Consider the following 22408-nt stretch of genomic DNA (forward strand, 5'->3'; position numbering starts at 1 on the left):
AGCTTGCCTGTTAGCTATTTTGCTACTGGCAGGTTTTACAACTTATTAAAACCTGGAATCCAAGCTGGTATTGCGTCAATGTGAACACTCCAAAATAATAAAAGGGGGTAACAAAATACCCTCAAAATAGAAAAACTATTTGAGATGATGCTTCAATCAAGCCACACTCCTCAGTCTATAGTGCTAACCTTGCTTTTAGCACCCACAAAAAGCCTCTTACTCAACTTGTGCCTCTGAGTCCTTTAATAGTGTAGTTTTTATTGTTTAATTTATCTTAATGCTATTTAAGTGAATTTGGGGGGAATCCAGAAAAAGGATTGACAAATTGGCAGCATTGGAAAAAGCAGTCCTCTAAGTTAATCAGAGAGCAGCTACACACAGTGGGCAACAGCACTGCAAGCTTCCAAATGAGCCTACCCCACTTTTAGGGGTTGAGAAATAAACATTCAAGCACATTCATTCACTGCCTTCTCTTCTAAGGCTGTCAAAAAGAGGAGTGAATTAGAACCAAATTTGATGATGGATTTTATTATATATAGACACTTGTCCAGGTTGGAAGCAGAGTGAGACCCACCAGCTCCTTTCATATAGGCCTCCAAATAGCTACCAACTGGCAACAATTTTTGTTCACTGCCAGCCAGAGATAGATTCACATGAGTAGTTTATATCCTTTTTTTCAGAAGGTTCTGTATGCTATTATCTGTTGCTAGTGACAGCTTTTTTAGTATATGATGACAATGACTTACAAAATAAGGAATTGTTTTTCAAGTAACTAATATAATTTGTAATAGTTCAGTCTGTTAGGCTCCTTCTGCAGAAGAAAGTGAAGTGGACTGCTGGTACAATAATTCACTGAACATTGTTTTATTGAAATAAACATCTAGATCTGAAATATGGCCATTTCATTGCTAGACTGAATGTTGGATAGCTTGTTTGGAGATCACAGTGCTTTCTAAAAGTCACAGCAGCATGAGAGGGCCCAATCCTGCAAAAGATCCTTGCATACAAATTCTACTGAAGTCAACCGAAGATGTCTCAAATACAGAGGGGCAAAATCAGGTTTAGAGGACAGACAGATTAATCACCCAGTAATTTCTTGTTTAACCAATTTAGAGTAAGTGTTTTAATTGTAAGAAAAATTATAGTTTTTAAAGTTTTCACTTCAGCATTTACACTCCATGTATAGGTTTTGCAAATAAAAAGTTTTCAAAATACTAAAAAGAAAATAAATATTGTCATTATTTTTAAAGTTTAATAACAAGGTTTACTTTTAATTTAAACATTTCCTTGCCATTCCACAAACTCAGATGTGACAGTATTGTGTTAGCTACTGCGTAAATAAAAGCATAAAGTAAACTGACCAGTCTAGTTTCACCATCTAAGCTGAAAAAAGGAGCAAAATGTTTAAGAAATGAAATTTAAGAGTATACTTAACTAGAGATTGAACTAAACCCAGTCACCAGATCCCCAAATTCCAGAGTTCTGGGGGACATACAAAACCTGAACCAAGATCCAAAAGTTGTATATGGTCGCTATTCAAATATTTAGTCAAACCAGATATCCAGATCCAAACTTTGGGGTTCCTGAAATCTGGATCTGATTTCTGAAGCCAAAATCTACCTCCACTCTAAATCATTCTGGCTTCCTTTCTTGATATGTTACATATTAAAGAATGATTTTTAAATAAAATTTAATAAAATAAAAATGATCAAACAAAATATTGGCATATAGGAGAGACGAACGGTCTGATCAATATTTTTTCCAACAAATATTTTTCTGTTAATATCAGTACTATTTTCTCTGTTTAAAAGAATTATTGGAAACAGGAGAAATGTGGCATTAGATGAGCAGATTTTTCATTTTATCAACACACATTTCAAAAGATAATGATATCAGAAATATGTGCTGTTGTCACAGGAAAGTTAGACATCTGGCGAAGAAAGAAATAATCTTTGTTAAAGCAGCCAACTTGATAGCTAATTTTCTGAAAAGCTGCTAATACCTGATAACAAGTGCCAAGGTCTTTTCCATTGGCTGTGAATGACAACATTCCAGTACCCAGGTCAACTAGGCATCCAATTTCTAAATCAACATTACTGCGACTTGATCTCTGGGAATTAGCAGAAATGTCTCCACCCCAAACCATGTAGCAGTTACTGCGCTTCACACTGAAAGAAAAATATCAAGAACAATGAAAACTAATTATTTGTATGAAAGCTTATGCTCAAATAAATTTGTTAGTCTCTAAGGTGCCACAAGTACTCCTGTTCTATTTGCTAGATTGTGACTGATTAAATATAAAGGTTAAGATGGACATTAAATAATTTTTTTTCCACTAATAACTAGAAATTCTGAGGGAGAGGTCAGATTTTTTACTGTTTTGTTGTCATAATGAAGAAAGAACATCTTAAAATATAAAGGAACTTCGTTTTACTGATCACTGTTTGTACTGACCATTTGTCAAATGAACAACAAACTTACTTTGCAAAGCCATTTCTCACTTGTCCTGGTGTCTTTACTTGCACTTATACCAACGAATCAATATTCGCTTGGACATGGTTCAGTTTGGAAAGGCCCTCTCTAATGTTCTTTGCAGATTTCAAAAACATGAATGAATTTCTTACTTTTCTGAATGCCACTCAGCTGTCACATGCCTGATTTGGAAAGCATGAGTTCACCTGTAGTGATTATTCAGGTGTAACAATGAAAGGAGGAGAGCTGGGCAAATTATTAGTTGAAACAGAATGCCCCCTATCGGACTTTAACAGCACCACCTAAAATTTGTTAATTAACAAATATATGATTTAGTGACTAGTTCCATCTAATACTTGAATTTAAGTGAGCATTAAAACACGATCCATTATTACTTCTGTTTCATTCATCTTTGTGGATAATAAAGTAAAATTCCTTTCCAACAACAAGTAAATAGGTAATTTAAAAAATATATTCTTTAATACGTGATATGCAAGTCCCCTACCTTTCATGAACCCTGCCTCTTTCATCACCTAAAGTAACTGTCACTGTGCTATTTTTGTTTAGGTCGAAATTTTCACTGTAAAAGTGGTAGTCAGGTGTTACCCAGCCAACCCAGACAGAGGATGGGTCTTGACCAGCAAATATTCGTACTGAGTAATAGTACTGAAAAGAGAAAAAGTAGTGGGTCAGTGACAGAAAACTGAATTGTATTATGAAGACAAAAATAAGAAACATTCTTAACAAATACAGGAAGAGACCACCAAATATACATTCAGAGTTAAAAAAAAAAAAAAAAAGCACAGTTACTGTGCACGCTCTGAAACATGAGAAAATGGTCTCCCCTTATATAGAAATACTACAGTTAGTAAAGTAGCAGTAGTACTACAATAAAGAAAAAATAATCCACAATAAAGACAGAGTTTAGATATATATTTAGAAACATAAACATAGGCACCAAATTTTAAAATTTTGGCCAATGTGGATACACACAAATAAAATCACTGGAAAGTATTTTCCAGGGATTTTCAAGAGACCCTTTTTAAATGAGCATATTACCATGCAGCAAACATTAAGCAATGAAAAGCATAACTGAGCATATTTACTTACTGTTGTAGTGTGAAGAGCAGTTTCTTGGTTCTGTTTTCTGGAGGAAAAAAGTAGCATTGTAGTAATTTGGTAGTGTAAAGCATTAAGTGACACTGTATATATATATTTTTTTTTGAATACTTGAAATAAATTGCTCATATGGATTAGTTTCTGTTTGTTGGGCAAACAGTACTTTCATGCCCAGAGTCAATGGAATGCAACAACCCTTTCTAGAGAAGATCAAGGAAGGAAGGTGATGCATATGTGATCATTCCCATTGACATGAGGAAGAACTGTAGAGAGAAATATTTACAACAGCCAACCAAAGATAAATGGTCTTTTTCCTTCCCTGAGCATATTTATTGCTGCATTTGCAGTACACATGAACTAAGAAGAGGAGTGGAAATAGGAAATAGGGTGGAGATTATATAATATAAATTCAAGATTAGAGGTTAAGTAAAAGATTCTTGCCTGGCTTTCAGAGGTGCTGAATCCCTGGAAATCCTGCTGATCTCACTGGGATTTTTGAGTGCTCAGCACATCTCAAAGTCAAGCCAATAAATAACTAGAGCCCTCTTGCTACATTTCTTTGGTTAGATTCAATTCTTGTTTGGATATCTAGTGCTCTGCAGCAAATTTTTGTTTTAAGGTTATTTAAATCTTCACATTTAAAATGCTGTGCTTTCTTAATAAATAAAGAACATCAGTAACATAAATCCTATACAATTACAGTGTGTGGGAGGAAAATGAATGGGAAGTACTATGTGTAAAAAAGAGAATAATGGAGAATCGTTTATTAAATTTCGACTAGAAGTTTACCACAAGATGATTAAATATAAATCTAACCTTTTTTGGAAAGCATCAGCAGATGCACTTGTCACACCAGTGCCATAGTTAAAGGATGAATGGAACTCAATGGGCATGCTCAAACGGCAATATATCATGTCTGCATTGCTGTTCTGTGTGCCAAATGTCTTGTGGGTCACTTTCAAGCAAGGTGGGCTGTCAATGGTTCCATCGATTCTCGTTATCTAAAAATCATAAAAATAATATCAAATTCATTTAGAAAACTGAGAAACACATTATGGAAATTTTGTATTGATTCATGCTGAATTCAGCTGACCAAGAATTAACTTATAATGAACAGGTAGCTGTTTAAACTTTTCATCCTCACACAACAAAGTCAAGCCAAATGTCCAGTAGAGAAAAATCCAAGAAAGACAAATATTATTTGCATTGTTAATCTCTTACACTCATAATTCAAAAGGTTTTTTTTAGATTCTCACTTTAATTTTAATATAGAGTCCCAATGACTTCTATCTTGATGTATGGTCAAGGTGACTGAACAGACCCTCAACATAAGAAGGCAGATAAAAAGGGTAAAAAAGGAAAAGGTAGAAAATATAAATTTGGATACAAAAGAAATTTAAAATAATCCACGGTTGGCATGCTTTGAGTACCCAAATGACTGTAGTGCACCAGTATGAATGAGTAATACATACATAAAGAACAACAATGAACATCCACATGGGGTGACAACACTACCATAAATGAAGTGGGAGACAGACAAGGAGATCATCTGAAATTTTAGCCAACATTAGTTAATGCAATCCTAGGATACACCAGGTGAGATATTTCCAATAGCAATAGAGAAGCGTTACCTCCGTTATACAAGACAGTGGTGAGATTTCATCTGGAATACTGTGTGCAATTCTCATCTCCCATGTTTAAGAAAGATGAGTTCAAACTGAAACAGGTGCAGAGGAGGCTACTAGGATTATCAGAGGACTGGAGATTCTGCTTTATGAGAGGAGGTTTAAGGAGCTTAGTTTGTTTAGATTAACAAAACAAAGATAAGGGGAGATATGATTGCTCTCTACAAAATACATCAGTGGGATAAACACAGGGAGGAGGGGTATAATTTAAGTTAAGGGCAATGTTGGCACAAGAACAAATGGACATCATTTAGTTATCAAGCTATCAATATCAAGTTTAGACTTGAAATTAGATGAAGGTTTCTAATGATCAGAGAGCGAAATTCTGGAATGGCCTTCCAAGGAGAGTAGTGGGGGGCAAAAAACCTAACTTGTTTTGAGCTTGATAATTCATGTAGGGGATGCTATGATGAGATTGCCTACAATAGCATATGACCCATCCATGACTGCTATTAGCAAATATCTCCTATGGCCAGAGATGAGACCCTAAATGGAGAGGGATCTGAGTTATGATAGAGAATTCTTTCCCAGATGTGTGGCTGGTGAGTCTTGCCCACATGCTCGGGGTCTGATCACCATATTTTGGTTTGAGAAGGAAGTTTCCCCCAGGTCAGCTTGGCAGAGACTCTGGGGAGTTTTTGCCTTCCTCTGCAGTGTGGGGCATGGGTCACTTGCTGGTTTGAACTAGAATAAATGGTGGCTTCTCTGTAAATTGAAGTATTTAAATTAAGATTTGAGGACTTCAGTAACTCAGCCAGAAGTTATGGGCCTATTATAGGAATGGGTGGGTGTGGTTGTGAGGCCTGAGATGTGTAGGAGATCAAACTACACCACGATGGTCCCTTCTGGCCTTGAAGTCTTTGAGTAATAGCTTTATTATATATTACCTTATGACAGTAAGTATCACTGAGGATTTACAGTCTTGGCATGACTAAGTCAACAGTTTAGAAACAGGTGTCTTCTTAACATGCAACGTTACCTCAATATGAGCATGATTTTTTGGCACGTTGACAAAAGTTGGTAAGCGTTTGCTAAACCACATAGCGACATCTCGGTTCATGTTGACAGCAAAAGGTTCAAAACCCTCTTGAAGGCCGCACATTGTATAATACTTGAAGGTGCTGGCATTCATTCCAAGGTTCATACGGCCAATCTGAGACAAACCCAGTGAGCAAATTGGGACTAAACCTAAATAAATGACAAAACAGAAAACAAAACACAATTTACCTAGAGAACACAAGCATTTATTTTGGATTCTATTCAATGTAAATTTAACCTCAGTTCATTTAAGAATTAAGAAAGGTTAACATTCCGATACATGAACATGGGTGAAATTCATTTCTGTCGTGAGGGCCCATGCAAGGCCACATCACTTCACTTATTCTCCCTTTTAAGGACTTCAGTGGGGCACAATTGCTGCAGAGGGCTTTGTGTTGGACCTCTGCACCAGGATGAGGTTCATCCTTACTACAACATTTATGTAAACAAACAGACAGTTATATCTGAAACAAACATGAAAATACGTGAACTTGAAGAGGTGGTTTAGGATAGGTCTACACTGCAAATCTGAGAGCCTGGGTCAATTGAGTCAGGCTCACAGGGCTTGGGCTGAGGTGTAGATGTTCTTGCTCAAGCTGGAGCCTGGATTCTGAAACCCAGGATGGAGGCTGGATCTCAGAGCCCACTGCTATTTTTAGCCCCACAGCCCAAGCCCTGTGAACCCAAGTCAACTGACCCGGGCTCTGAGACTCAGTGCCACAGGATTTTCTTTGAAGCATAAACATACCTTTAGGGGTCTAACCATCAGGTTTGAAAAACCCAAGTTTGCTTGAACCAGTCATTCAAATACAGGAAGGATCAACTCAGTTCTTAATTGTTCTGAGGCAAATAAAACATAGGTTCATACAGCTTACTGAATGGAGATATTTAAGGTGCAATCTTAATACTCAAGGCCATGTCTGCTCAGTGTGAACATTAAAAATCCCACATTTTCTGTAAGGTCTCACTGGGTGTCCTTGGCCAAAATTTCCCTTCACCCCAATGTGTGGTAGTTGGTTGCCTAGCTCCCACACCCATGCCTGTGTGTGTTTTATTGTCTTGTAAAGTCCTTTGAGTGCCAATTCTTCAGGATGAAAAAGTTATATACATAAAATTACCACTCACACCTCCAAACTTATTTTAGGCAAAAAATCAGCATGAATTTCTATGTGAACAAAAATACAAACTGAATTCAAATACATATCAAATATGCAAGGGAATACAATTATCTACACAGCCAAAAAGCAACACAAAGGGCTGGGCCACAAACTTTTTCCAAAACTCAAAATAAGACTAGATGGACTTGAAATTTGTCTTAAGAATTTTTTTGTTAAAGGCCTTTCACCGTTTCTCCTTAGGGTCCCAATTTGCTTCTGGTGCACTCAGAGTCAGGCTGAAGACCAATGGGAACCAACCCAGGAACTAAACTTCCTATGTATTAGCAGGGCTTTGATGCCCTTCACGGTTCCAAGTCCTGCAGCACTTTTCTTGTGGACCTTAAAAACTCTATAGGAGCATGTAAACTTTAAACGAATCACGGTTCCACAAATTAGCAACCCTCCATCTGCTGAGTTTATCAAGCCCATGAGATTCAGAGCTCACGGATCTGGGGAACATATAAATATGAGAAGATCTGTATCCTCCTACAAAGCTTCTAATGTGCACAGGAGGAGTGCTGTGCTAATACAGGTCTTAAAAATACTCCATAATGCACTTGCTCATACTATTGTCGTAGTAGTGCCCAAAGGTCCCACGGCTTCTTTGTGCGAGGCACTATACAAGTACATAGGTAGACATGGCTCGTTCCCCCAAAGAGTTTAGTGAAAATAAGATATAAGAAGCGAGTGTAACAAACAATAAAAGTGAAACGGGGAGGGAAAATGAAGGTAACAGTAATAAAAGGGATACATTTGCATAGGCCAATAACATGCAATTTGATGGCTCTGGATCATATACATTTTTAAAATGTAATTATCATTTAAAAAATTTCCTATGAAACCATAACCCCATGTTCCCTCTACAGAGAAAGTTACCCTGGGCTTTATACCTATTTTATTTCGTTTGTTTTCCTTTCTTCTCTACAGGCTATCCCCGAACCTCCCCTCTACCCAGTGACGAGCTGCCAAAATCTTAACAACGGGTTCCCTCCTCACCCCACGAGGGGGTCGTTGCCCACCCCTGCCACCCAGGACCGTTGCCCCATCCACCCCCTCCCCTGTCCCCTGACTGCCCCCAGAACCGGGCAGGAGGGTCTCGTGGGCCACCGTAGTGGGTGTCCACTCCGCCCCATGACTAAGAGCCAGAGGGACCTGCCGGGGGGCGAGGTGGGAAATCCTGGCGGTGCTTACCTGGGGCAGCTCCCAGGAAGCATTCGGCAGGTCCCTCTGGCTCCTAGGGGCGGGGGAGTGTAGCTAAGGGGGGAGCAGGGCGAGCGGCCGCTCCCTCACTGATCACATCAAAAGTGGCGCCTTAGGCACCGACTCCCTGGGTGCTTTGGGGCTGAAGCACCACCCATGGGGAAAATTTGTTGGGTGCAGAGCCCCCACCAGCATCTCCCCACCCCATGCCCAGCTCCAGATCACCTCACCTCTGCTCCGCCTCCACCCCTGAACACACTGCCCCACTCTGCTTCTCCACCCCCTCCACCGGCTTCCCGCGAATCAGCTGTTCGGCGGGAAGCCTGGGAGAGCTGAGAAGCAGGCCATGGCTTCACACTCAGGCTGAGGGTGGTGGAGGTGAGCTGGGGTGGGTAGAGGTTCCCCTGTGTGCCCCCCACCCCCGGTTACCTGCTGCAGCGTGGGCGGCCCTCCTCGTGCCCCTCCGCCCCAGCTCACCTCCGCCTCCCTGGGTGTAAGCGGGAAGCTGTGGCCTGCTTCTCATCCTGCCCCAGCTTCCCGTGCGAACAGCTGATTCGTGGGAAGCCTGGGGGAGTGGAGAAGCAGAGTGGGGCGGTGCGTTCAGGGGAGGAGGCGGAGCGGAGGTGAGCTGGGGCCGGGGGTGGGGTGGGGCGGGGAGCTGCCGGTGGGTGCTCTGCACCCACCAAATTTTCCCCTTGGGTGCTCCAGGGCTGGAGCACCCATGGAGTCAGCGCCTAAGGCGCCACTTTGGGCCAGTTAAATTTAGAAGCCCTTTTAGAACCGGTTATCCCTCGCGGAACAACTTGTTCTAAAAGTGCTTCTAAATTTAGCAACTGATTCGGACAATGATTCAGACAGCAGGTTCGGACAATGAGAGAAAGCTCGAGGGGCGCTGTGACAGGGTTGGGACTCACCACCCCACCGCCTCCTGCTGTTCACTCTGGTAATTAGCTCAGTTCATGCGGCATGCCCTCTGCCGGTGGTGTCCCGTCCATCTCTCGTCCTCAATTGGCTTCTCGACCCGCATTACTCCCAGCTCGCGGCGTCCTCTTCAGGACACTGCCCTCCAGCAGTGCACCCAAGCCCACACTCGCCCCCTTCTGGGGGGGGGGTTAACAGCAGTCTTTTCTCTTCACCCCAGCTGCAGTGGCCAACCACATCCACAAAGTCTAACCCCTTCTATCAGGGGTTGGGTGCAGTCTGCTATGGCCACTCCTAATGGCCAGGTGTAGTACAAGGGGGAAGGGGGGACGCAGGCCCGCCCTCTACTCTGGGTCCTGGGCCAGGGACCCTCTGGTGGCAGCCTCCCTACCCTCCTTTACTCCCCTTTTTTGCCTCTCCTCTCTGGGCGCTTCCCCTTCGGCCCGCTTGCACCTTATGGGCCCTTCTATCAGGGCCTGCAGCCTGGCAGGTATTGGGCTGGAGCTCTCCTCAGCTCCCCCAAGCCTGCCCAGCACTGCACTGTCCTGGTTGCTGGTCTCCTTCGCTCAGGAGACAGACCTTCTCCCTTGAAGGTCTGAGAGAGACTGCCTGCTCCCTTCCTGGGCAGCCTTTATATAGGGCCTAGCCTAGCCCTGATTGGCTGGCTGTATATACTGGCCCTGACTGGCTCTCTAACAGGCCCTCCCTGATTGGCTGCCGCCTTGTGCAGCTGCTCTGGCCTGTTGTAGCCCAATCTGGCATGGGGGTGGGGCACCGCCGCACCACAGGCACATATCGCCATGCACATCAGGTAAAGGTACCATGCTTATGTGGGCCATGTTGGGACTATGAGGATAACCTTGGCCTTGTCTGTTCATATCTTGTGTATCACGTGTGATACCATTGGAATCAGTGGGAAAGTGTACAAGAGGCGTGCATCCCATATGATGAGAAAGGCGTCCCCAGTGACCAGGGTTCCATTCCTGCTCTCAAGCAGGACATTGCGCATTTGCTGTTCATTGGGGAGTGCCCCACTGGTGGAAAATGGAGAGCAAAACTCTCCCATTCATTTCCCATTCGTGGCCTCAAGAGATGTATCTGCTTAGCATGTCCACCATCGGATTCTGGCAGCTGGGAAGGTAGGAGGCCAAAATGTTTATGTTGTGGTGTATGCACCAGTTGCACAGTTTCATGGCTTGAGTGCACAGTGAATGAGATCGAGCACCCCCTGGTCTATTGATGTGAAACATGCTGGTAATGTTTTCGGTCATGATGTGAATTGATTCGTTCTGTATGTACAGTAGGCAGTGTCTGCAGGCATTGCAGGCCACGCATAGTTCTAGCAGATAGATGTGTAACTGAGTCTCCATGGGAGACCATTTGCCTGGAACTGTGTGCAGGTGGCTACGGGCACCCCAGCCTATCAGTGAGGCATCTGTCTTGATTACTATTGAAGGGGTTTCCTGTTGGAATGGGATGCCCATGCAAACATTTTCTGGTCTTGTCCATCAGCGTAGAGAGTCCAGGATACAGAGTGGTACCGTAAGTCACTTGTGTAGGCTGTGCTTGCTGGGTATGTATACCAAGTTCAGTCAGCCCTGAAGACAGCTGTAGGCTTGCATGTTGTACCACAAACCTTGTGGCTGCCATATGTCCTAGCAGTTGCAGGACAGTACAAGCTGGTATTTGGAGGCTGACTCTTACCTCTGAGATAAGGTTTGTCAGAGTTGTGAATCTGTTCAGGGCAGTGATGCCTTGGTGTCTATGGAATCAAGATGTGGCCCGATTAATTCCAGTTGTTGGACAGGAACTAAAGTGGATTTTCGTTCATTTATCTGTAGTCCTAGATCCCTGAATAGTGTGATCGTTGTCTGGACTGAGTCCACTGCTCCTTGCTGAGTTGAGCCTTTGAAAAGGAAATTGTCCAGGTAAGGGAAAATCATTATTCCCTGTTTGCGTAGATGTGCTGCTACTACCGCTAGGGTTTTGGAGAAAACTCTTGCTGTGGTGGATAGGCTAAAAGCTAGTACTCTGTACTGGAAGTGTTCCTGTCCTACTGTGAAATGCAGGAATTTCCTGTGACAGGGGTGTATAGTAACATGAAAATAAGCATCTTGAAGGTTGAGGGCTGAAAACCAGTCCCACTTTTGCAGCGCTGGAAGTATTGTGCCAGTGTCACCATTTTGAACTTTTGAATGTTGAGTTTCCTGAGATCCAAGATAGGTCTCCATCCCGCATTCTTCTTCTGGGTCAAGTAGTAGAGGGAGTAGAACCCTCTCCCCATGTATTGAGAAGGTACTCGTTCCACAGCACCTAGTTGTAGAAGACGATTGACTTCTTGCCATAACAGGTGCTCGTGAGAAGGGTCCCTGAAGAGGGATTGGTAGGGTAGGTGGTCGGGAGGTAAAGGGCATGGTATATCCCGATCGTACAATCTCTAACACCAATTGGTCCATTGTTATTGATGCCTACATGTGGTAGAATGGGCAAAGGTGGCATCCATAGCATGGGGACAGATTGGGTGAAAGCGCTGCCTGGTGAGGGAGGTCGTCCAAACCCTCGACCAAAACTTCAAAATTGTGGCTTGGGTGGAGCCAACTGAGAAGTCAATGGTTGATCTTGAGGTGGCGTCGCTGATGATGTCTTTGGTTCTCGTATTGTCGCTGTTGTTGCTGTCAGTTGGAAGAGTAATCCCAGTTCCTCTGGTAAGGCTGGTATCGTCTTCTCTTCACAGATGGTCTGTAGATCCCCAAAATGCAAAGGTGGCTCGAGAATCCTTCACTGAGTGGAGCACCTCATATGTCTTGTTCAAAAAGAGCTTCTCTCGGTTGAAAGGTAGGTCCTCGACCTTGGTTTGAAGTTCTTTAGGTATGCCAGAGGACTGCAACCAGGATACCTGGTGCATGACTATGGAATGACAATGGTTCTGGCTGCTATGTCCACGATGTTTAAAGATGCTTGGAGGGTTGTTTTAGCTATGAGCTGACCCTCATTTATAATAGCCTGGAATTGTGATGGTTTCTCCTCAGGGAGCTCCACTGTGAATGAGCTGAGTTTCCCTTAATTATCATAATCATATTTAGCCAGCAAGGGTGAACAGTTTGTGACTCAGAATTGTAATGTCGCCAAATAAATTTTTTATCCAAAGAGGTCAAGCCTCTTATGTTCTTTATCTTGTGGGATCTATCTAAACTGTTGTTGTTTGCCACATTGATTAGCGGCGTCGACCACCAAGGAGTTGGGAGGCAGGTGCGAGAAGAGGAAGTCCACCTCTTTGGTGGGGACATAATACTTTCTATCCACCCTTTCGCATGTCAGTGGAATTCAGGTTGGCATCTGCCCGACTGTCTCCGCTGGTTTTAAGATTGGCAGAGTGATTTTGAAAGTAGATGCAGGTTGTAAGATTTGTACCAGCTTGTGTTGGTTTGTCTGTACTTCCTCCAAAGGCATGTCCTGGCTTTGGGCAAGCCACTTAAACAATTCCTGGAACTGTTTGAAGTCATCCGCCGAGGTAGGCGGCAGTGGCATGATTGCGTCATCCAGGGACGAGGAAGAATTGTGAACAGGAGGAGATGTCACTTCCTGATCAGGGGCTGTTTCTGTGTGATCCCCAGCATCCTGGGCCTTCATTGGTTTCGGGGTGGGAGACATGGGATTAGACCTCAACTCGCCTCTATGAGCCACGCGTAGCCTGGATTGGGGGCCCTGGGAAGTCACCAGTTCCCAGTGTGCCCATTGCATTAGGAAGGCCATTGGTGGATATATCCACGGTGGTCCGTAACATCGTTGGGCTGGCTGGTTATGAGGGTATTTAGGACCCATCTGGCTCCAGGTTGGTCGTCGGTCTTTCGGTGATGAGTGGTGCGGCAAGAAAGTGTGTGGTTCATCATCATCATTACAGGGTGAGTGTACCACACTGTGAGAAGTTCGGGGATCTCCTCTATAACTTACTTGACTCCATCTCCTTTACTTGGGACTTGGAGGTGCCCGGAGCATTATAGGTGCTCACCTGAGCATGTGTCAGCATCGGGGGTAGTGACCTGGCAGGAGACCATCTACTTTTCCATGGTGCTCTCTGTGGAGACATCTGCGCCCTCTTCCTTGGTCTTTTAGAGGAAGCCATGTCTTCTGTCTCTGCAGGTGGGTGCCTGGAGAGGAGGTCCATTGTTCTGGCTCTGGTTGGATTGATTTCTCCATCAGTATCATTTTCAAGCGGAGATCTCGGTCACGTCCAGCTCTCACTTTCAGATTACTGCAGTGGGTGCATTTTTGCGGGATATGCATCTCCCCACGACATCAGACACAAAAAGACTGTCTGTCTGAAACAGGCACTGCTTTGCGGCAAGAGCCGCATCGCTTAAAGGCTGGGTAGCCACGCAGCTCTGACGGTTAATGGATCCCGGTATGGGGAGGGTAAACTGGGAAAGTAAACTTTTATTTCTTAAAAACATCACGCTGACTAACACTAACTATAACTTGTAAAAAAAAAACCCTAACCACTATGTAAACTGCTATATTTTTAAAGGTTTGGTGAGAGTAATGAACACTGCCCCTGAGCTCCATCTTCACCCAAGGAAGGTTGAGAAGGAACTGGAAGGCTCGGGTCATGCACGTGCTAGACGTGGCACCAACAGTAAGGCGAGATGCCTACTGCGCATGCATGACCTGCACAGACACTGCTACCATAAATCTCAGATTGATAGCACCAGGACACACCTGAAGTGGAACATCCACAGGGACAGCACTTAAAGAAGAAGGGATGGATTACTTGATGATTGCCTTGTTCTGTCCATTCTCTTTGAAGCATCTGGCATTAGCCACTGTTGGAAGACAGGACATTGGGCTAGATGGACCATTGATGTGACCCATTATGGCTGTTCTTATGTTTTTATGGTATCAGGAAGAAACACAGTGAGTAGCAGTGGTTGGTAATGTGAAAAAGTAGTAATGACTATTACACCGTGGCACATAAAAATGCAAAATGAAGGTGCAGGACGAAGAACTGTCTGAATTCACATGAGACAAGTTAAGTGTTTGAGGAAATGATTTTGTGTAGAACTAAATAACCAGAGTGCCACCAGAGACTAAAAAAGTGATAAATATAAAAATTGCCAGATAATTACTAATCAGCATGAAGTTATTACCATTGCAAGGACACTACATTCTGCTTTACATTTTGGGGGAAATGGCAATAAAACCAAGAAAGAACAATTAAAAATGCCACTTGGGTCCTCTTTGACAGAACCATATAGTAAGGGTTGCTCTATAAGGTGGGGTGAGAGAGAGGAAGGAAATTTACTGTAGGTTTTTTTTTAATGAACCATGTAGAGGCCAGGGAAAAGAGAAGTTGAGATGAGACAGACAGAGGCTGAAAAAAATGCATAAACTGGAGCCAAGTCAATATTCATCTTGTAAAAATTGGTGTCCTACTGCTGGTGCAGAATAACGTATACCGTTAGTGAGTGAAATGATCCCAAATGTAAAAATGTTCTCTGACCACATGTGTGTAATCTGCATTGACATGAGTGATGATTGTGCGTGCTCATATGAATGCATAAAGCTAATTATATAAACAGCAAACACACTCACACTTTGAGATCCTTTTGGATGTAAGGTGTTAATAATGACTATCATAATTCATTATTGCTGTTTAAGTACACTTCTGTAGATGAGCTCACCATAGCAGTGCTTGTGGAAAACTACTCACATAATCTGCCTCTTCATGACCAATTGCCTAACTAATGTGCATTGGTGGTCCAAAGAACGAAAACAGACGTAGTCTGTACTAGTAGACAGCCATCTTACAACACGTTTTATTAGGTTGATGTGTGGCACTGCCTGAAGGCTTGCATCAGAGGCATTGGAAATTTTTAAAAGCTCTGACGAGAATATTAGACAAGAGCAGATTGGCAGCCTGGGAAACTGAGAACAAAAGGGGACCAAAACTGGTTAAGTTTGTAGCAGTTGGTGATAAAATAACAGGAAGCTAAAAAGTTCCCAAAGAGAATTCCAGCAACAGAAGAGAAAGTAAAAGAGGGTTTCCAAAGTAGGAACTTTTATATATATACACACACACACACACACACACACACACACTGCAGATGTCATGACTACTCTGAGACCAGACTAGTCTGAATTTAAAAATAAATAAATGGAAGATATTAAAGTCTGTAAATGTCACAGAATTAACTGCTGTATCTTTCAGTCAGGCTGATAAGTGATAAATTTGGTAAGTAAATGCAAACATCAAGTGCACTTCATCATCCCAAAAAACTCAGGCTAACTGTACTGAATATTCCTATGTAAAGGGGCAGGAAGCCCCCAAAAGCCCAGGAAGAGGTTTACAATAATGGAGGGTGGGAGCATAGAGCTGATCAGCTCCCTTCCCCCTGCAGTTGGCCAGAGGGAGGCAAAGAGACCAAAGTCTGCATTCTGAGGCATGCACTCTGCTTCTCTCCCCCACAGTTAGTCCAATCAATATCCCCATTTGGTGAGACTGTGGGAAAAGGGGTGGGCATTTTAAGGATTTCGAAATAGTTTTCTGTGTTCTACTTATGATATCCCTTCTCAATAACCCTCTTCAGCATAAGCAGCAGGATGCTCTCTCTGATACCCCTGGCAGCTTTGTTCTCAGATGCCAGGATTGACATTTGGCTTTGGGATGTTAGGATTGGATCAGGCAGGAAACAGAGAAAGGAAACAAGTGGCTTGTGTCCAGCAGGGAGAAAGACTAAAGGTGTTGCAACACCCCTTGGTTTGGGGTCCTTCCCAAATGGGGAAGCCTGACCAACTGCCCATTCCCCCGCCCCCACCCCAGCAGCTGTGAATAGTTATATGGTGGAGTCCCTGTGACTTCGCACTGGATTCAGTGAAATGCTTTATGAGGGACAAGATGAGTGAGGTAATATCTTTTATTGCATCAACTTCTAAATAAATAAATAAGGAAGTAAATAAATACATACATACAAGATATTATCTCATACACCTTGTCTCTCTAATATCCTGGGGCCAACATAGCTACAACTACACAACACTGATTTATGAGAGAGAGCCTGTGGTTACACAGCAGGCCTCTCCAATGCTAAATTAATAAAGTTGGGGCCTGTTGCTTAAATCCATCCCTTTGTCCGTCTTCAGTCAACTGTATGTCCTGATCAATTAGTATTGACTTAATGTCTATTCAAAATCAAAGCTATTTATAGTAGTGATCACAAACTGTGCAAACCAAAGCAGGCAATTAGTTAACAGAACAATATAAAGGTATTTTTATGATAGAATACACCACAGTGTTCATACCCAACATATTATTGTACTAATCTTTGTACAAAGTATGCCTTGTGAGGTATCATTTAAAAACTCATAATTTGCTGATCAATATTATCATGGCAAAATACATGTAGCAGTGTTATATGTGACGTTATAAACATAAACTGAGATTGTGACTAAAAGTATGTTTTCCAGATAAATCTGTGGAGTGGACAAACCAGTTCCTCAGAAACAAAGAGAAGGCTGACAAGGCTGATGGACCATTACCTGCTAAGTGGCCCTTCTTGGCAGGAAACAGGGCAGGGACACAAATCTACACTTCAGCACAAAGAATAAAATAAAGAAAGAAAGAAAATAAACCCAAAAAAACCCCACAACAACAACCAGCAGGGAATATCCTTCCACATAGACTCTTGGTCTCCTGGGTCCCAGCTGGAAATGTTTGTCAAGAGGGGGACTGAAAATATAAAAAGGAGGGACAAACACCCTAAGATACCTCTCTCTTTCTCCCTGCCCATCACATTCTCTGCACCTGAAAAGACAAAGGACGCAGCCGTTGGACTCTTGAGGAGGAGTCCTGACCTGAGAGTTTGGTCAGAAATCTACTGAAGCATGTGGTGAGAAAACTTTGCTTTGAATCTAATATAGTTTGTTAAGTTAGGCACTGGTAAGTGGTTTTTCTTTATTTTTCTTGTAACCATTTCTGACTTTTATGCCTCATTACTTGTATTCACTTAAAATCTCTCTCTTTGTAGTTAATAAACTTGTTTTATTGTTTTATTTAATCCAATGTGTTAAAGTTGAAGTGTCTGGGTAACTCCATTTGGGGTAACAAGTTATGTGCATATTATTCCCTGAAAGGGATAACAGATTCAGTATATTTGTACTGACATTTGCAGATGACACTAAACTGGGAGGAGAGGTAGATACGCTGGAGGGTAGGGATAGGATACAAATTGGAGGATTGGGCCAAAAGAAATCTGATGAGGTTCAATAAGGACAAGTGCAGACTCCTGCACTTAGGACGGAAGAATCCAATGCACCGCTACAGACCAGGGACCGAATGGCTTGGCAGCAGTTCTGCAGAAAAGGACCTAGGGGTTACAGTGGATGAGAAGCTGGATATGAGTCAACAGTGTGCCCATGTTGCCAAGAAGGCCACTGGCATTTTGGGATGTATAAGTAGGGGCATTTCCAGCAGATCGAGGGACGTGATCATTCCCCTCTATTCGACATTGGTGAGGCCTCATCTGGAGTACTGTGTCCAGTTTGGGGTCCCACACTACAAGAAGGATGTGGAAAAATTGGAAAGAGTCCAGCGGAGGGCAACAAAAATGATTAGGGGACTGGAACACATGAGTTATGAGGAAAGGATGAGGGAACTGGGGATGTTTAGTCTACGGAAGAGAAGAATGAGGGGGGATTTGATAGCTGCTTTCAACTACCTGAAAGGGGGTTCCAAAGAGGATGGCTCTAGACTGTTCTCAGTGGTACCAGATGACAGAACAAGGAGTAATGGTCTCAAGTTGCAGTGGGGGAGATTTAGGTTGGATATTAGGAAAAACTTTTTCACTAGGAGGGTGGTGAAACACTGGAATGCCTTACCTGGGGAGGTGGTGGAATCTCCTTCCTTAGAAGTTTTTAAGGTCAGGCTTGACAAAGCCCTGGCTGGGATGATTTAATTGGGGATCAGTCCTGCTTTGAGCAGGGGGTTGGACTAGATGACCTCCTGAGGTCCCTTCCAACCCTGATATTCTATGATTCTATGACTGTCTAGGAGAAGGCTGGACAGTACAGGACATACATTTCTGGGGGAAAAACTGGGGCTGGGATTGTGTTGGAGGCACCCTGCAGTAATCTTTAAGGCTGGTAAGATCCCAGGTGTGGCTGGCTGGCTGCACCACACACAGATGTAGCTGGGAGTGACTTGCATGCTGGAGGCTGTTTGTGAGCAGTCCAGGTTGGAGGCTACACCAGCAAGGCATTGTAAAATGCACTCCAGGTCACAGGGCAGGGGTGACACAGCTACTCATTGGTATGGATTGTACCTTGGTATGACACAATTTTAGCTTAATATTATCTTTATTAACTCTCAGAAGCATGAAACTAAAATCTGTTTCCTTACTGATGTTTTACTTTCCTACTTCATGCACATGTGATTTGATCAATATGCACAGACCTTCAGTAATGCATTTCTTTAGACCTCCCCCTGCCATACATACATACATGGAAGCTGATCCTGAAAATCCTTACTACTATGGGTAGTCCTTATTCATGAATAATGGACCTAAGAACCACCACATTATAAGGACTTTACAGATATTTTTTAAGTGCTGAAGGTCCATTGAGAGTCTAGCAAGCTGGAGAGTATCCCTCTTAACTATACATTGATCAAACTTATTTCACCTTTCAGTAAAAAACTAGAATGAAAACATTAACATTAATAATGTAATTTGATTGGCAATAATCTTCATTGCTTAACATGAAAGTCATAGAGCCATTTTGGAAAATGTGTATCGAAAATAAATCTTTGTAAAGAATTTAAAAGAACAAATTGAACATATGGTTGTCCCCAAAATTGCTTTCATTGTGCAAGCCCTCACTTTCTACTAAAATTTATAAGTCTAGTTCTCACTGTCATACAATAAAATATCAAAGTGGTTCAAGTTCATTTTTTTCATGTGATATGCCCACTAACCCCTGATCTGGGAGTACATTGTTTTCTTTAACATTTTATCTAATTAAGTTTAGTTATTTATCATTGCTGATTTGTGGTTGTTTGTTCTTACCATTATTCCTGGTGAAAGGGATGATTCAGTACTGCAAGTTGTTTGAAACCCATTTTTCTATTTCCAGATCAGGGCTTGCAGAACCCCTTCACCACAGTGCCCTCTAAAGAATTAATTATCTTTTCATTAAATTTCAGGCTTTACATTGCAACATAACAAGACAAGTAGCTGATAACTGCCCTTGATCCTCAGGAAACACCAAAAGGACTAGGCTTGGGCCATTCAAGCACAAGGAATCAGCACAATCATTTGGCAAACAAAAGACTAGATGGGCAACAGCACTGGATTCAACAGCAAGTAAGTTTCCTCATTGCCTCTCACTCAGGTGAAGGCTCTGAGATGCTCTGTCAGAGCTGGGGGCCAAGTATAAGAGGAATCCCCAGCCATGAAATGGGAAGAGGCAGATTCATCTGCAACAATATAATTTCAGACTTCTCAATTCATTTTAAATCTGTAGTACAACATAATTTTCTCCTAATTTTTCTTATATGCTTGCAGTGTAACTTTAAAAACAATAGGATTCAACTTACCCTTTTCTATTTCAAAGTCTGCAAAGGCAAGTTCTGAACCTTTATTGGTTATAAGCAACTCCCCATTCAGAGTAAAGATCATGGACTTGTCATCTAAGTTTATCATACAACCAACGACATCTCCCGGTTGCCAGTTTCGTCCAAAGAATCCACTGCCTAGATGCCAACGCTGGCCCTAAAAAAGAACAGAAGCTCAGAATTAAAAGTACAACACACCCGATTTGCTGCAAGAGAGATCCAAAGCAAAGGGGAAAAAAGGGAAGCCAAGACCCATTGCCAATCAGTGGGTCTATATTGCATATGATAATAGGTTCATAAAATTCTAAATAAGAAAATATATCTTAATACTGTATATATGAATAATTTGTAAATCTAAGATATAGTTTTAATGAAATAATTTCATCAGTGGTGGGACTGTACTCTTATTTCTTTGTTTTTATCTACTGCTTTTCATACAGAGATCTCAAAGAGATTCATGAACATGAAAGAATTAAGACCCAGAACACTCCTTTGAGGTACTATAGGCTAGTATCTTCCCTATTTTTATATGGGGACACTGAGGAACAAAGACATTAAATAATTTTCATATAGTGACACAGCAGATCAGAAATTGGATGAAAGCCCATTTCAAAGGACTCTAAGCCCTATCTACAATATCATTGTTATCCACCTTCTTGAAGGAGTCAAGATTAAGAAAAAGGGAAAGGGGGGAAGAGAGGAGAGACAGAGCTCCTGCGAATATTAATGTGCTAAGCATCCTTTATGTTTGTTGTGAAGTGACATTTGCCTGAAAAGAACTGCCTTATCAGACTAAACTGCATTTTGTTAATTTTGACTTGAAACAGAGTCCTTTCCATGAATTACATGGAATTCAAGAAGATAAACATAACAGTAATCTGTCTCTGTAGAATTAGTCACAGTGTGTAGAATTAGAACATATGGAATAGGCTACACAGTAACATTGTAATGTAGCTCAGAGAGTAAAAACATTTACAATGTCACTGTGTAGCCTATTCACAACTACAAACTTAAACTCATTTAAATTAAATTTTGTAAATAAATTTACTAACTCTGCTGCCTTCAAACACAAATGCTTGGTCATCAGCTCCCAATTCTATGTCCGGCCGGCAGCCTGGCCTTGCCCAGCCAACACGCATATCTCCACCCGTCACAGCTTCAAACTCAAAGTACCACTTTCCAGATGTCACTGCATAAGACTGTTCTACCCTGAAGAAACGTATCTTATCAATGCTGACTTTTGCCACAGTTTGGTCAGCTGTGAAAGAGAGAACAAAAAAAATTAGAATGAAATATTAGAGCTGAAAATGCCAATGTTTAACTTTTCATCTGTCTCAGTTCTGAAAGAAATAACTATTTATTATGGACATGGCTGAGAATGATACTACATTTCTTCTTCATATTTATAATATGGATCTGGAGCAGTCTTTTGCTTTGTTCTTTCTCAAATGACATGAAGTTTGTGTTTGCACTATTGTTGTAGCTGTGTTGGTCCCAGGATATTAGAGAGACATAGTGGGTAAGGTAATATATTTTATTGGACCAACTTCTGTTGGTGAAAGATACCAGCTTTCACAGTTACACAGAGCTCTTCTTCAGGTCTGGGTGTTTGTATTTTATGTTAAAAATTATTCCTATAGATTTATTTACAAATATGTTTTTAAAACACAAAAAAGCATACACACAAGCTTTATAAATTCTTCCTGTAAATATTAACAACAGAGAGACATCGAGCCATGATAAAGCTAAATGATCCACAATTTAGTACAGTATAAAAGCTACACAGGATTACAAATTCTAGTTCTACAACTGAATGATTGTGTAAGAAACTTTGGGGAGTAACAAAAGTCTGTTTCCCAAGGAACAGCCCCAAGCACAAAGTTGCATGGGAGTAGAGACTTCCTACATTTGAGCAAGACTGCTGCTGTAAACTGCTCATAATTCTGTGGAGCACATTACTAAACATTAGCTGATAGCTCCAGCTATAGGAATAATAGGTCTGCTCCTTCTTGCCCTGAATCAATAGAGTTTTTGCAAAGTTCCATTGACTTCAATGGGAGCAGTATCAGGCCCAGTGATATACCTAGGAAACATAAAACTGATCATGCAACCCTCATGAGTACAAATTTAGTGTATTTAAAGGGTTTTTTTTTTGGTAAATAAAAATATTTTAGATCAAGAAATAATAATATGATTAGTAAATGTAGATTAAA

General features: G+C 41.9%; 1 protein-coding gene across 13 annotated transcripts in view; it reads right to left on the bottom strand.

The window, feature by feature from the left end:
• RYR3 (ryanodine receptor 3) overlaps positions 1–22408 on the bottom strand; it is a 581512-nt gene that overhangs the window by 315535 nt on the left and 243569 nt on the right. For all 13 annotated transcript variants that reach the window (XR_012159473.2, XM_073348839.2, XM_073348831.2 and 10 more), the window contains 7 exons: positions 21248–21453; positions 20178–20352; positions 6256–6464; positions 4408–4592; positions 3583–3619; positions 2978–3138; positions 2003–2168 (listed from right to left, as the gene is read on the bottom strand). Coding sequence is in view for 12 of the 13 variants with exons in the window: in XM_073348839.2 (XP_073204940.1) it covers positions 2003–2168; positions 2978–3138; positions 3583–3619; positions 4408–4592; positions 6256–6464; positions 20178–20352; positions 21248–21453 (1139 nt within the window). In the remaining variant the exon portion in view is untranslated. The remainder of the gene's footprint in view (positions 1–2002; positions 2169–2977; positions 3139–3582; positions 3620–4407; positions 4593–6255; positions 6465–20177; positions 20353–21247; positions 21454–22408) is intronic.

Source organism: Lepidochelys kempii, chromosome 6, assembly GCF_965140285.1.
Source record: "Lepidochelys kempii isolate rLepKem1 chromosome 6, rLepKem1.hap1, whole genome shotgun sequence".
NCBI lineage: Eukaryota > Metazoa > Chordata > Testudines > Cheloniidae > Lepidochelys > Lepidochelys kempii.